Source organism: Neomonachus schauinslandi, chromosome 1, assembly GCF_002201575.2.
Source record: "Neomonachus schauinslandi chromosome 1, ASM220157v2, whole genome shotgun sequence".
NCBI classification, from domain to species: Eukaryota; Metazoa; Chordata; class Mammalia; order Carnivora; family Phocidae; genus Neomonachus; species Neomonachus schauinslandi.
This window is the reverse complement of record NC_058403.1, coordinates 194,244,529-194,260,059: the sequence shown is the minus strand read 5'-3', so window position 1 is coordinate 194,260,059 and position 15,531 is coordinate 194,244,529. Positions and strand designations below refer to the sequence as shown.

At 58.3% G+C, this 15,531-nt stretch overlaps 1 protein-coding gene across 1 annotated transcript in view; it reads left to right on the top strand.

Moving 5' to 3' along the window:
* Positions 1–15,531, top strand: part of DNAH1 (dynein axonemal heavy chain 1) — a 72,414-nt gene that overhangs the window by 30,668 nt on the left and 26,215 nt on the right. The window contains exons 18-36 of the mRNA XM_021694986.1: positions 116–314; positions 395–648; positions 1,218–1,430; positions 2,904–3,068; positions 4,173–4,294; positions 4,395–4,500; positions 5,007–5,186; positions 5,796–5,936; positions 6,538–6,701; positions 6,895–7,008; positions 7,459–7,647; positions 7,937–8,042; positions 8,733–8,846; positions 9,287–9,436; positions 10,752–10,838; positions 10,949–11,135; positions 13,479–13,570; positions 13,770–13,924; positions 15,056–15,233. Of these exons, the coding sequence (XP_021550661.1) occupies positions 116–314; positions 395–648; positions 1,218–1,430; positions 2,904–3,068; positions 4,173–4,294; positions 4,395–4,500; positions 5,007–5,186; positions 5,796–5,936; positions 6,538–6,701; positions 6,895–7,008; positions 7,459–7,647; positions 7,937–8,042; positions 8,733–8,846; positions 9,287–9,436; positions 10,752–10,838; positions 10,949–11,135; positions 13,479–13,570; positions 13,770–13,924; positions 15,056–15,233 (2,916 nt within the window). The remainder of the gene's footprint in view (positions 1–115; positions 315–394; positions 649–1,217; positions 1,431–2,903; positions 3,069–4,172; positions 4,295–4,394; positions 4,501–5,006; positions 5,187–5,795; positions 5,937–6,537; positions 6,702–6,894; positions 7,009–7,458; positions 7,648–7,936; positions 8,043–8,732; positions 8,847–9,286; positions 9,437–10,751; positions 10,839–10,948; positions 11,136–13,478; positions 13,571–13,769; positions 13,925–15,055; positions 15,234–15,531) is intronic.

Below are 15,531 nucleotides of genomic sequence, written 5' to 3'. Positions count from 1 at the left end.
CAGGAGCAGGGACGGCAGCCAGGAACGAGGGGGAGAGGACCTGGCCCAAGAAGGAGCAGTGTGCAGAGAGCCCGGGAAGCACCCCCAGACAGCCCTGGTTCGTCTGCCCCTACAGTACGACAAGCTCTCCAGGATGGTGAAGGAGTTCCAGCCCTACCTAGACCTCTGGACCACGGCCTCCGACTGGCTGCGTTGGTCTGAGAGTTGGATGAATGACCCCCTATCGGCCATCGATGCCGAGCAGCTGGAGAAGAATGTCATTGAGTCCTTCAAGACCATGCACAAGTGTGTGAAGCAGTTCAAGGACATACCAGGTAGGCAGCCAAGCCAGCCTGTCCCCTCTTTTCCCTGCCCATGCTGGCTGCCTCTCACGCCTGCCTGTCCTGCCCGGCAGCCTGCCAGGACGTGGCCTTAGACATCAGGGCCCGCATTGAGGAGTTCAAGCCCTACATCCCGCTGATCCAGGGGCTGCGCAGCCCTGGCATGCGGAACCGGCACTGGGAGGTGCTGTCCAACGAGATCAACATTAATGTCAGGCCCAAGGCCAACCTGACCTTCGCTCGCTGCCTCGAGATGAACCTGCAGGACCACATTGAGAGCATCAGCAAAGTGGCCGAGGTGGCTGGAAAAGAGTATTCCATTGAGCAGGTGGGTGGCCACCAGGAGGCCCACCCAGCCTCAGGGCCTAGGAGGAGGACACTACTGGGCCCCACCCCTGGGGTCGTTCCCCAGGCTCAGGGGTTGAGGTGGATTCTACTCGGGGGGTTAGTTGTGGATGTGAAGTGCTTGGTGCAATGTTCACCATCCCTGTTATTACTCAGTTACTCTTCTCAAGTACTTCTTGGCCCAGGAAGGAGCTGATAGTATTACCCTCCTGTAACAGGTGAATACATTAAGGCTCAAAGAGGTTCAGCAACTGTCCGGGGTGACATAGCCAGTAAGGGCTAGAACTGGGATCAGAGCTTCTAACCAGCACCTTAGTTGCCTCCCAACATAGGTGTGTATGCTGTTCCTGGGCAGCACGTGTAGGAGTACCAGCCGACCTTGAATTCAGACAAGGGCCCATGGGGGATTTGGTGACCAGACCAGCAGAGATTATTTGCCAGACGACCACGGTCATGGCTGGGCAGAGCCCACCCTTTGCTGTCCGGTGCTGGTCATACAGCAGTGTGCTGGCTCCCTCCCGGCACCCGGCCGTGACTTGCCCCCCACACTAGGCACTGGACAAGATGGAGAAGGAGTGGTCAGCCATCCTGTTCAACGTGCTGCCATATAAGGAGACAGACACCTATATCCTCAAGAGCCCGGATGAGGCCTCACAGCTGCTTGACGACCACATTGTCATGACCCAGAGCATGTCCTTCTCGCCCTACAAGAAGCCCTTCGAGCAGCGCATCAACTCCTGGGAGAGCAAGTTAAAGCTGACCCAGGTGGGCCCTCACTCCTCCCCAGCCCTCACATAGGCAGCCCTTGATGGTGTCTGGGTGGGGCTCGAAGTGGGGAGGTGCCTTACCTGGGTCTGCCCTGCTCCTCGATCTCTGACAGGCCCCTCATTCAGGGCAGAGCATCTAGGATGAGGCTCTCCATCTCTGAGGTTTGGCTACCAGAGGAGGCGATTCAGGATGTGAGGGTGGGGCCATGTATGGTCCGATGCTGTGGCTGGGGAGGGGAATGAAATGCTTGGTCTTGCGACCACTAAGACCTCCAGTCTCAGAACTTTCTGGGCTGGACACCACAAGGCCCTGAGGCTCCTCAATGCCATCTGCTCTGCTCTGAGCCTCCCATTCCTCTCTCATTTGAAGCTGGCTCGGGGTGAAGGGGCCGGGCCGTTGGGGACTGCCCCTCTTTAAGGCTGTCTGCTGAGCCTTGGAGGACTGTCCTGGGGTTAGGCCTACTGGCGTGATTCTTAAAGTCACTTCCCTGGGACCTTCCTGGGAGCTGCTCAGGAACCTCCAGTGAAGGTCAGGAGCCGAGTGAGGAGGGCTTATATGTACGTTCCTTGGATCACCCAGAGATGTCTGAGTTGGTCAGCATTGTCCCTGGGTCTCCCTCCTTTGCTCACACTGCCCACCTGCAGTTCCATTCCTTCCTGCCATCTCCAAGGCTCAGCATCCAGCAGCCGTCACTGACTCCCCCACATCTACCAGCAAGGTGGCCCTTGGTGCCTCTTACAAAGCCCATCACACATGCTGGGCCCTTGGTGATTCAGAGGCGGAACTGGCAGCTTCGTGGGCTATGGGCATCTCAAGTGCAGGACCCCATCCTGTTTCTCTGTTTCTCCTGATGCCCACACGGGCCTAGCACAGGCCTGGCACGGAACTGGCTGAAGCACACATCTCTCAAGGAAGGGAATGAATGAACGAATGAATGAATGAGTTTGCACTGATGGGAAAAGAGATAAATCCGTAGAGAGGAGTTTGAAGGTAGAAGGAGAAATCAGCTGGTTTTGGAGGTGTCTCGATCTTGGACTGAGGTTTCAGAGAGTATTTTAGGGATCTCAAGCTCAAATCCCAGTATACCTCAGAGACTCCTGGGGTCATAAACCCAAAAGTCCTTCCAGGAAAGGGGACTGGTTTGGGCCTCCATGCACTGGGCTCTTTCCTCTGTGACTGCAGGGCTCACTGGTGTGAGGGTGGATCTCTCGTAGGGAAGAGTGGCTCCCCTAGCTCTGCTGGAGGCTCTGGTGTCCTGTGGGGGACGCAAGGTTTCTCTGGAAGCCAGGGCCTCTGTGCAGCCTTGGCTCCCTGGAGCAGTGGCTGGCAGGGTCATCTGGAAATCCCCCCATGGATGCTGGCTCTGATGTCCAGTGCTCGGTCCCGCACTCTGGTCAGGTGAGAGCTCCAGGTCAGCAGGGATAGGACCTAACGTGGACCCCAGGCCCTGACGGTCCATGCCCTGCGCAGGAGGTGCTGGAGGAGTGGCTGAACTGTCAACGGGCCTGGCTCTACTTGGAGCCCATCTTCAGCTCTGAGGACATCAATCGGCAGTTGCCCGTGGAGAGCAAGCGCTACCAGACAATGGAGCGGATCTGGAGGAAGATCATGAAGAATGCCTATGAGAACCGTGAGGCGAGCTCACATGGGGAGAGGAGGGGGCAGCCGGGACCACTGAGGAGCCTGGTCACGTTGTTGGGAGCCTCCTGGTCTCTTCTCTCTCTGAACAAGAAAGACTGAAGGACAAGTCCGAGACCTGTGTCCCTTTGAGTGGACTCTCCAGTCTTGAGAGATATTCCTCAGAAACACAATAGTTGGTTTTCCCCTTGAAGATTTACAGTCTACATTAGGATTTTTTTTTTTTTTAGATTTTATATATTTATTTGAGAGAGTGAGCATGAGCAAGGGGAGGAGCAGAAGGGAAGGGAGAGGGACAAGCAGACTCTGCGCTGAGCTTGGAGCCCGACATGGGACTCAGTCTCACAACCCTGAGATCATGACCTGAGCTGAAACTAAGAGTCCAACGCTTAACCAATTGAGCCAACTGAGCCACCCCTACATTATTAGGATTTTAGAGATTGTATTTATTCATTTTATTATATATAGAGAGAGAGCGTGGAGGGGGTCGACAGAGGGAAAAGAGAAAAGAGAATCTGAAGCAGACTCCATGCTGGGCGCAGAGCCTGAAGGCAGGGCTTGATCCCAGGGCCCTGAAATCATGACCTGAGCCAAAACCAAGAGTTGGATATTCAGTTGACTGAGCCACCCAGGCGCCCCTACGTTAGGATTTTAAAGGCTCTGACAAAGCCCACAACAAATCAAATTCCTTGGCTTTGTTTAACCCTAATTTTTTAAAAAAGATTTTATTTATTTATTAGAAAGAGAGAGCATGAGTGGGGGGAAGGGGCAGAGGGAGAGGGAGAAGTAGGCTCCCCACTGAGCAAGGGAGCCTGACACAGGGCTCCATCTCAGGACCCTGCAATCATGACCTGAGCAAAGGCAGATGCTTAACGGACTGAGCCACCCAGGTGCCCATAACCCTAATATTTTTTACCATAGACTATTTTCTGTGGATTGATGGGGTGATGGATGTGGGCCCTGGCTCAGGGCCATTTTTCTGTCCTCTCTCCTTCCCAGGTCCTACTGGGGTCTCTGGCCAGCATGGGTGCCCTCTGAGCCCACCTTGCTGCCTCCCAGTTTGACCATGCTCGCTTCCACTCTCTGGCCTGGGCCATGCAGGTAATCAATGTGTGCTCTGACCAGAGGCTGCTGGACAGCCTGCGGGACTGCAACAAGCTGCTGGACATGGTGCAGAAGGGCCTCAGCGAGTACTTGGAGACCAAGCGGGGTGCCTTCCCCAGGTGCGCACCACCTGGCCCATGCCCACTCTGTCAGTGTCTGCCCACGGGGCTGGGGTGTGAGGCTGCTTGACCCACTCCCTCACCCCTGTTCCCCTGGCAGATTCTACTTCCTGTCAGATGACGAACTACTCGAGATTCTGTCCCAGACAAAGGACCCCACAGCCGTGCAGCCCCACCTGCGCAAGTGCTTCGAGAACATCGCCCGGGTGGGTAACTGGGCCTGGGGTTCAGGCCCGGGAGCTCTGGGGCACCTTTCCAGGGAGGATAGCTCTTTTCTGGCTCCAAGTCCTTTTAGCAGGAGCTGAAGTGGCCTGTGAGATTCCTGGCCCTTGGCGACAGCTGGGGCTTGTGGGAGGAAGGGCAGCTGTAGAACCCCCAGCTCGGTGGAGTCCTGCCCCCCCCCAACCCCCGCCAGTGCACTGCGGTGCCGGCTGGGCCGAGACACGAGAAACGCAGGAAGCGGAGGCTCCTGAATCACCTTATCCTTCTCTTCGTCTACAAGGGAGGCCATACAGACCTGTGGGGGAGGGGGACAAGCAGGGCAGGCTTAGCTTCCTTCCCCAAGTGGGCTGGGCCGCAGCTGGGGACAAGGCAGACCCATGTGCAGTCGGGGCAAGCAGTCGCGGGGGCAGGGCCAGTCCTGGGGCTGGGGCGCATGGGGCCTCCGGGCACACATGGGGTAAGGCTGCTCTCACTCCTCCCCTGCCCACAGCTGCAATTCCAGGAGGACCTGGAGATCACACACATGTACTCGGCGGAGGGTGAAGAGGTGCAGCTGTCCTTCTCCATCTACCCGTCCAGCAACGTGGAGGACTGGCTGCGGGAGGTGGAGCGCAGCATGAAGGCCAGCGTGCGGGACATCATCGAGAGAGCCATCAAGGCCTACCCCACGGTGAGCCGTGCCTCCCATCCCAACACAGCTTCGGAGACCCCCTGCTCCTTCACACAGCCGCCTGCCTGCCTGCCTGCCTCGTCCTCGGGCTCTGCCTTGACCCTGCTGCTCTCAGTGAGCCAGCCACGGGATCTCTGGGGGCAGGTGGTCCTTGGGGCCGCTGGAGGAGGAATCTGAAAACGTTCCAAAAAGTGAGACGTGCCCCTGATAATGACCAGCTATTGTGGTTGTGTTTTAAGCACTCACTGTGCACCTGGCCCGGCGCAGGGCCTCCCCCCACAGCACCTCTCTCAGTCCATGGTCAGCAGCTCACCTGTGGGTTAGTTCAGAGACGCTTTCTGCCCAAAGGCATGTGATTTGAAAGTGGCAGTGAACCCAGGACTGTGTTCCCCGATCCTAGGCTCCCATCCCTCTGCTTCAAGGTCTTCTCCGCTGAGGAAGTGAGGACTTGGCCCAAACCCCAGAGGCCCAGAGCGTAATGGCTTCTCTTCTTCTGAGGCGGAATTAACTACTTGGGCCCAGAAACACAGAGGAAGTTTAAGCAAAAAGAGGATGCATGGTCAGGACTAGCCGCCGCCTGGGTCAGCCCTACCTGTGTTATCTTTCTAGATGCCCAGGACCCAGTGGGTTCTAAAGTGGCCTGGCCAGGTGACCATCGCCGGGTGCCAGACCTACTGGACCATGGAGGTGGCAGAGGCTCTGGGGGCCGGTAACCTCGGTAACCAGCTGTTCCCCCAGCTGGCCCGGCAGGTCTGCTCCCCCCATCCACCCCACACCCTGAGAGAAACTGCTCCCTCCGGGGGGCTTCCCTATATTGATCCTGGAAGGGGCTTGGAGTTAGATCCAAGAGCAATAGGTCAGACACTCCTGAAATGAGTGTCTCACAACCTGCCACCCGTGGGAGGGTCTGGTGGTCTGAGGAGAGCTCTGAGGCCAGGCAGGTGCCCCTCTCCCAGTGGTCAGTGAGGGAGCCACACGTCTGGGGCCCTCCTGCACTGTCTCATGGGCTCTCCTCGCTCTGTGCCTCGGCTCCTCACCACACGCCTTCCTCAAGCTCCTTGCCAGGCTCCACCACCTGGCCCCTGAAGGCTCACAAGTCTCCGCATGCTACAGGGAGGCAGACGCCATGCATGTGCCTCTGTTTTTATTTGCTTTCGTGCCAGACTTCTCAAGTGACCCATGCCCCGCCCACCCTCCCCCTGCCTCATTCTGAGCCCCTTCCCATCCTAGACCACCAGGAGCCCCCAGGATAGAGAGGTTGTTCCTGGAAGCCCACCATCTGTGCACAGGAGGGGAAGCCTGCCTAGCTCAACCATGCCAATATGTGACAGTGTCCCCCCTGCTCCCACAGCTCAGTGACCTGGTGGCCCTGGTGCGAGGGAAGCTGTCCCGCATGCAACGGGCCGTGTTGTCAGCTCTAATTGTCATTGAGGTCCATGCCAAGGATGTGGTGAGCAAGCTGATCCAGGAGAACATAGTCAGCGTGAACGACTTTGAGTGGATCTCGCAGCTGAGGTGAGGATGCAGGGGCCCCTGGCCCGGTCACATCCATGGCCGGGGCAGGGTGGAGAGTCAGTCTCCAGTAGGCCCTGGGACAAGCTGGGCGGGGTACCTTGATGCCCTCCTTCCCCGCCTCTCCTCGGCCACATGCCCTACCCAGTGGCCCATGGTCCCCATGGTCCGGGAACCTATCTCCCTGCAATGCCAGGTACTATTGGACAAATAACAACCTGTACATCCGGGCTGTGAATGCCGAGTTCATCTACGGCTATGAGTACCTGGGCAACAGCGGGAGGCTTGTGATCACGCCCCTGACCGACAGGTGAGCATCTCCCTCCCCATGTACCCTCCTGCCCTGGCGCCCTCCCTCCAGCTCTGGCTGGCCCGAGAGTCTGGGGACCGTGAGGCCCAGGGAGTCTATGCTGGGCCAGTCCATTAAAACAATGCAGGGTTAGGAGCACGGGCTTCCGGTTCAAGACCAATTCTGTCCCTCTGCTGGGCGACCTTGGACAGCTGACTCGACCCTCTGTGCCCCAGTTTCCTCTGCAGCCTCCTCAGGGTGGTTATGAGAATTTCATGAGCCGAGGTATAAAGCTTTTAGCACACGCATGGCACTCAGGAAGCATCTAGAGGGTATGAACTTTACTAGTTTCATCAGTCAAAGCTTCCTTTCAGGGTACCAGAGGAATTGACTTGGGAGAAAGAACAGGCATAAGTCTCCGGGAGTCCTGAGGAAGGAGTGGCCCATGCCTACCTCCTCTCACTCCTGCAGGTGCTACCTGACTCTGACCGGGGCCCTGCACCTCAAATTTGGGGGCGCCCCAGCTGGCCCGGCTGGCACAGGGAAAACTGAGACCACCAAAGACCTGGGCAAGGCCTTGGCCATCCAGACTGTGGTGTTCAACTGCTCTGACCAGCTCGACTTCATGGCCATGGGCAAGTTCTTCAAGGGCCTGGCCAGGTGAGGAAGTGCATGAGGGTGGCACGGGGCAGGGCAGGAAGGCTGACCTCTCCCAGGGACGATGCCCATGAGGAGCCTCACAGGATGGTGGGGGGGACAGGATGGAGTAATAGTTAATCAAAGGCTCAGCCCCTGGTGGGCACTGGGGTGGCGTGGGTGGGTGCTGGGAGTATGGCTGAGCTGGCCAAGGTGGCCGCTGGAGGCTTCCTCCCAGCAGAGTCACAGGGGGCCTTGGAGGTGTCAGGTGGGCCCTGAACTCCCATCCCCCCATTGTCCTTCCCTCGCTTAGCGCTGGGGCCTGGGCCTGCTTCGATGAGTTCAACCGCATCGATGTCGAGGTGCTGTCAGTGGTAGCACAGCAGATCACCACCATCCAGAAGGCTCAGCAACAGCGGGTGAGCGTCGGGGTGCCCCTCCGGGTTACCGGCACATCATGGCAGCCGTCCCCAGCACGCCCACGTGGCCGCGGGCTCCCCACACTGGTGGCGCCAAAAGCCGGGCGCTCGGGCCTGCCCTGAGCCCACACTCTCTCGTCCTGCAGGGGACCAGGCAGTCCCACTCCCCCATGTGGAAGTGTCCCTGAGGGGCTTTTGTAGCCAGTCAGGGAGCCCCACGTCCCTGAGCCACGCTGGGGGCAACTTCCAGGCCAAGCTGCTGTGGATGAGGGGATCCCTCCTACATCCTGACCCTTATGGGAAGCTCCAGCCGTTTGTCCTTTCTGTAGCCTCATTCAGAGGGGCCAGAGGTCTCCTCCCAGCGACAAGAGCTGGGAGGCTGGCAGGAGCCCAACCCCATGCCAGTAGGGCTCTGGGTCCTAGTCAGAGCTGAGCTTGCCCACGTCCAGGAGAACCAGTGTCAGGAACTGGGGGGAGGGTGTCGGTAGCAGGAGAAGCGTGAAGACCTCAGGGAGCCGGGACCTCGGAGGCCACCAGTGCCCACCAGGACCTGAGGTCTTAGGCCAGATCCTGAGAGAGGAGCCAACCCTCTCTCCTGGGCTGAGCAGCTCTAGCCAGGACAGGGCTTCCACAGGGACAAGGCGGCCCATCCAGAGAGGAGGCGGGTGAGCCAACCCCTTCCCCCTGTAGGTAGACCGCTTCATGTTTGAAGGCGTTGAGATCCCACTTGTGCCATCCTGTGCGGTGTTTATCACCATGAACCCCGGATACGCTGGCCGGACCGAGCTGCCCGATAACCTGAAGGTGAGTTCAGGCACAGGGTGGCCCAAGGGGCTTCCCAGGGTACTGGAAAGCCCGGGGGCTGTGGCCTCAGAGGTGCTTAAGTGCTTATACGAGGATTCCCTGGGGCAACCCTCCTGCCTGGGGGTGCTGAGACCTACCCCCAGCCATGGAGAGGAGGCCCCAGGCTTGTCCTCAGGCTTGGGAGAAGTCGGGCGGGGGGTTCAGGTCCACACGAAGGACCGGTTTCTAACGGCAGAGCCGTCCAGCCACAGGGGAGGATAAGCAGCCTCAGCCACGGCAGGTGAGGTGCAGAGGGGAATCCAAGCATCGGTGGGGCAGGAGGGCAGTGAGCCTGCCTTCCGAGGCCTGAGGACCACTGAGGACGGTGAGGTCCAGAGAGTCGGCGGGGCTCTGGGAGGGGAGGCCTGCCTTTCCATTCACACGGGCGCCCCATGCCCCAGGCGCTCTTCCGGCCTGTGGCCATGATGGTTCCGGATTACGCCATGATCGCAGAGATCTCCCTCTACTCCTTTGGCTTCAATGAGGCCAATGTGCTGGCCAAGAAGATCACAACCACCTTCAAGCTGTCTTCCGAGCAGCTCAGCTCGCAGGTGAGGCCCTGCCCCCACCAGGTTCCGGGTGTGAGAGCCACCGTCTGCCCTCCGTGAGCCCTGTGAGATAGGAATTACATCCCCACTCCTCAGCTGAGGGCTAGTTGGGTCAAGCATTAGGAGACCAAGAGCCACACAACCCAGGGCTGAAGAGCGAGCACACTGGGTCTTGTGGGACCAGAGCAGGACAGCAGCCCCCCGCCCCGTGGGCCTTCCACTCAGCGTGCTGAGCCCAGCTTCCGGGGGCAGCCGCCATTGGTACAGACCCCAGCACTGCTGGCTAAGCTTCCCTGTTTGGCTCCCTTCTCAGGCAGGCTTCCCCTCTGCAGTGGCAGAGATGAGCCTAGCTCTAGGCTTACATGCTAAGTTCTAGAAAAAGTCCCCGGTGTCATCCTAATGGGCCCTCTCTGCATGACCTGCTCCTGCATGAACACCAATCATTGTGGCCAGGGGGAAACCATGCTGCCTTTGGCCGTGTCCTACCCGCCCCACCCCCCCTGCCCAGCCAAGCCCATGGGCTGGAGGAGTTGTGGTCTGTTACTGGGAAAAACAGCAGCTGCCCACCACAGCGCAGCCTGGATGCCTGCACCTCCACACACCTTTCTTACCATCCACTTTCAAAAACGCTACCCTCCCATTAGACCGACTGTACCCACATGGTTCTGGAAATGCAGAACCTTAAGCGGCAAGTCTAGCCCAGTCACTTCATCCTGCTCCAAGTCCAAGACTTCTGGGAAGTGTGCTGGTTTGTGGGTCAGGTCCAGATGTAGCTCTCATGGTCTGGCCCCATGGGGGAAAATGAAAAAAATTTAACCATTTCCAATACACCTACTATATAATGGAGAGAAACAGAACAAGCAGCAAAGAAGGGAAAAGCCACAGTGGTATGGCCGAAAGGGTGGGTCTGGAGAGACATTGAGATAATGTTAGAAGGAAGCTCAAAGGCCCTCCGGGCCAACCCTGCCTTCGCTCAGATGGGAACCCCTTCTTTCATGTTTTGAACAAACCTGTGTATGTCCCTGCCCCTGGTACAGTGCTGAGACCGCAGGACTCTGCCAGGGTCGGACCCGCACAGAGTCCTCACCCTCAGGGGCCAAGAGTCAAGCAGGCGATGCGGACTAGGTAGGGATGGTAAGGAGAAGGTGCCAGAGGCATACAGTCGAGGGCACCTGGCTCAGGCTGGGGCCTGCAGGGGGTGTGACCTTGCAGCTTCCAGCTGGGTGAGGGCCAGGTACCAGGCGGGGAGGCAGAGCGTTCCAGGCAGTGGCCCCCTAGGGCACAGGGCCCACCTGCCCCTCCTGTGCTGTGGTGACAGGATCATTATGACTTCGGGATGAGAGCTGTGAAGACCGTGATCTCGGCTGCCGGGAACCTCAAGCGAGAAAACCCCAGTATGGATGAGGTGAGCTCCATCTAGAGGAGCCCGGAGAGCGGGACTACAGGAGGGCGCCAGAGGGGCTGAAGGCATGTCTGACCCGGGTCCCCTGAAGGCTCCACTGGCCTCTGCTGCAGGAACTGATATGCCTCCGGGCCATCCGAGATGTGAATGTGCCCAAGTTCCTGCAGGAGGACCTCAAGCTCTTCTCTGGGATCGTATCGGATCTGTTCCCCACCATCAAGGAGGAGGAGACTGACTACGGCATCCTGGACAAGGCCATTCGCAAGGCCTGTGAGAACAGCAACCTTAAGGATGTAGACGGTGAGCCGCCGGCCCCTGCCCTCGCAGTCCTGGAGTGGCCGCCCCGGGATCCAGCGCAGGGGCGCAGAGTCGGGGCAGTGCTGCCTCAGGGTCACTCACACCTGGCCAAGCGTGTGGCAGGCTGGGGCTCTCGCCAGGCAGTCCCCAGGATAGGACAGGTGACAGATGTGTAGAAGAAAGCCCTCTCTCCCACTCATGCCTCTGTCCCCAGACGTGGGCGTTTTCCCACACCAACCGATTCTCCGACACCAGTTTTCCACTGGCTGTCCCGCAGTTCGGCTCAGTTCTGACACTAAGCAGAGTCACAAGTCACAAGTAGTCACAAGTAGTGGGTCCCCAGGTTGCCCACAACTTTTCGGCAGCTTGGCTACAAACCAGAGGTTCCCACGACCCCCTCTTTAGGTTTGATTGTTGGCTAGAACAGCTCGCAGAACTCAGAGAAACATGTTTACTACTTATTATATAATAAAGGATATGAGAAAGGACACAGATGAACAGCCAGATGAAGAGATACATAGGCTGAGGTCTACCCCCTTGGAGTTTGGGGTGAACCACCCTCCCAGCACATGGATGTGTTCACCCACCAGGAAGCTCTCTAAACCCCATGCTCTGGGGCTTTTTATGGAGCCTTCATCATGCAGGCATGATAGATTATTATTATCAATTATTATCCACTTCCAGCCCCTCTCCCCTCTCTGAAGAATGGGGGAGTGAGCCCAAAAGTTCTAAGCGTCTAACCATGGTTTGGTCTTCCTGGTGACCAGCCTGCTCCCAGGAGCCCAAACCAAGAGGTGCCTCATTAGAACAAAAGACATTCCTAGCACTCAGGAAATAACAAAGGTCTTGGGAGCTCTGTGTCAAGAACCAGGGTCAAAGACTAAGTATCAGAAAAGAAGATTCTCCTAGCATCCTACTTACAATGGTTTGAGGAGCTCTGTATCAGGTACAGGGGGCAGAGACTAACGTATCTTTTGCTGAATATTTTACAGTAGGGAAGCAGATCCTGTCACCTCCCTGAGACCCCCTGCTTAGCCCCCTCCCCTTGTGGGCCCCTCTTGGGCCTTGCTCCTCCCCAGTAGAGGCTCTCCTCTACCCCATCCTTACCTGCCTGGGGCAGCAACGGGGTTTGATGCCATCACTGGGGGAAATGGTGAGCTATGGCCTGCCCCCGCCTCCTGCCCCACCACACCCCAGCCCATGCTGTCCTCTTTTGGAGCAAAGCATATTGCTCTCATCTAGGACTTGCTCACAGTCTCCGTGGAACACAGCCCTGGTGTTGTTGGGCTAAGGAACGTTTGAGCCTTTCTTGAATCAGCTTGTTACAAAGGCCGCCGCACCGATGGAAGAACTCTGGGGGATGCCGCCCTCAGGCTCCCTCTGACCCCAACCCTCTTTCCTGATAGAAGGCGGGGGTCTCAACGCAGCCACTGCACAGCCATGCAGCTCCAGATGTGGTCCCCCCATCCCTAGGCCAGGGGACCTTTCCTCTCCTCCTAGAGCCTCCCTGCCAATCCTTTGTGGAGTGGGGGGACGCTCCTCCCGGAAATCACACCTGGCCACGAGGCCACCCTGGCTACACGGGGCCCTCCTCTGGGGCCTGGTGTGCTCCTCGATGCGAGGTCTGCCCCCCACGCCCTCCACTGTCCTTCATTCCACAGAGAGCTCTGATGCCACTTCCTGCCCGCCAGGTCCCAGTGGGCTTGTCGGATGAAGCCTCAAAATCTCCCTCGTGGCCTTGGGTCAGCTTAGCTATCACTGAATAATTGGACCTTGTCCCATTAGCAGGGCCTCCCAGACATGCAGGGCCCTAGCTCCCCCCGCCAGCTCCCCAAGCCGCTCTTGAGCCAAAGTGAGACGCTCATTCCCTACCTGTGTGGGTCTGGCCCTCTGCCTACAGCGGGCAGCTGTCCCTGGTCAGTCGCAGCTCTTGACTGACGCTCCGATTTTGTCCCTGGGATTTTGCATGTACTGGCCACCATTTCCTCAGGTAGTGCTTTCAGCAGGCCGGGGGGAGGCTTTGGGGCTGGAGTTGCTTCTGGGGCCTGTGACAGCTGACACTGAGCAGGTCCGTGCCAGCTGGACACCCGACCGACGCATGGTAGGGAATAACAGTCACGGTGGCAATCATGGCTGCCGTTCGCGCGGTGTGCCTACTCTGTGCCCGTCCCTGCGCTGAGGGCTTCACCTGCCCCCACCTATGAGGTAGGTATATCGCCAGCTGCATTTCCTAGATGAGGAAACCGAGGCTCAGGGTGACCCACCTGAGGTGGCCCAGCAAGCTAGTGGCAGAGCAGGACCCAAGCCCATGCTCTGCCCCCGAGCTCCACTGCCATGTCCCTCCAGGCTTCCTGACCAAGTGCATCCAGCTCTACGAGACCACGGTGGTGCGGCACGGCCTCATGCTCGTCGGGCCCACCGGTTCTGGCAAGAGCAACGTAAGTGGACCCAAGCCAGGCAATTCACTACCCAGACAGGGGCCCGAGGGGTGGGTGGGGCCTCGGCAGGGGTCTTGGGCCCCATTTGTACCTCTGTAGCCTCTAAGAGTACCCTGCCTGCCCCCTGTGGCCTGCAGCCCACTCCAGCCCTGTGCTCTGGAGAGCCAGGAGGCTCACTCTTGGGTGGCTGAACCCCCAGTGTTACAGAGTCCTGGCAGCTGCCATGACCTTGCTGAAAGGACAGCCGTCCATCAGTGGCGGCGTGTATGAGGCCGTCAACTACTATGTGCTGAACCCCAAGTCCATCACGATGGGCCAGCTGTACGGAGAATTTGACCTGCTCACCCATGAGTGGTGAGTGGTCCCGGCCCCTCTCCAGGGACCAGCTTGCGCCCAGACCTCTGGGGGCTGTGGGCCATGGGCCTCCCTCCCCTAGCCCAGTGGGAGGTCAGGAGCTCAGGCTCTGGAGGCCAAATGCCTGGGACTCTACTCACCACTGCACTTCCTTGCTGAGTGACCTTCCTCCCCACCGGGCCTTGGTGCCGTCATCTGCAAAGTGGGAATAATAATGGCGCCATGATTATGGTAAGGAGAAAACGAGCTTGATATAAGGAAGATGTCTGGACAGCGTGGCACATACCAAGTTCTTAGTAAATGTTGCCTGCTGTCATGACCACAGAGGGCTGGTGGTCCCTCTCAGGGCCTCCACCCCCAGGAGGACATGTGCGTATCAGGGAAAGTGCGCTCGCTGAGCTGGAGAAGGGCAACTAGGTGGAGACCCTCCAAACATCAGCATGTGGGAGGATTTTCTCTGGGGCCATTCTGTTTCTCTGGGGAAGTGTCCAGTTTCTGCGGGGGGTTTCTGCTTGGCTCCAGTGTTCTGGGGTGTGGACACTGGAGAGGGGCAGTCACCCATCTTTCCAAATGTGACTCTGGCCTGCTTCCCCGTTTCTAGTGAAGGGTCTCATCCACACCTACTCCAGGCTCTTGCGTGCGTGGGTGGGGGGCCTGGGGATCAGACCAGAAAAATGTCCCCCTACCCACCACTTTCCTAGGCACTTGGTACCTCTGAAGCCTGAGCCTTCCTGGGTTCTGTGGCAGGACCTGGATGCATCTCATGACCCATCCCTTGCTTTCTCTGCTAGGTCATTTGCCCCTTCTCCTTTTCCTCCCGTCTCCCAGAACTGTGTGGACCCCCATTTCTGCTGTTGCCTCCTCCCCCATTTCCTTTCTTTTCCCCAGTATGTCACCTTTTATCTTCCTTTAATATAACTTTAGTGGAGATTTGGCAGAGAAGGAACATAAACACACATTTTTATAACACCATGTTACACCAAAAAGTCCCATTTTCCCCATTATTGTTTTTAAATTAATGAAGATATTAAAGAGAAAAAACCCCAGCAGAGCAGGGCCAGACCAGCAGCCAGGTTTCCCTGGGAGCCAGCTGTGTGCTGCCCTGTCTCCCCCTCCCCCTGATGGCTGCAGGACAGACGGGATTTTCCCCTCCCTCATCCGGGTGGGGGCCATCGCCTCCGACACCAACAAGAAGTGGTACATGTTCGACGGGCCGGTGGACGCTGTCTGGATAGAGAACATGAACACGGTGCTGGACGACAACAAGAAGCTGTGCCTCAGTTCTGGGGAGATCATCAAGCTCACAGAGGTCCGTCTACCTGTCTGCCTTCCCAGCTCTCCCCTGCAGCTGAGTGGCCCCGGGGGCCACAGTATGCTGGCCAGCCTCATCCCTCTCCTTCTCGGGGCCACGGCTGCATCCCAGGCCATCCCCAAGCTCCCACCTTGGCCATGTTGGGGGTAGCTGCCCAGGGCTGCCCTTCTGTAGACCACATTCTGGGATGCGCTGGTCCCAGGTCGGGGACGACCACCCGCTGCTCTCCGGCTGACTCTGCCTGGTGCCTCCCAGGCCCACTTGCAGCCATGTGGGCCCAGTCTGGGTCAGACAT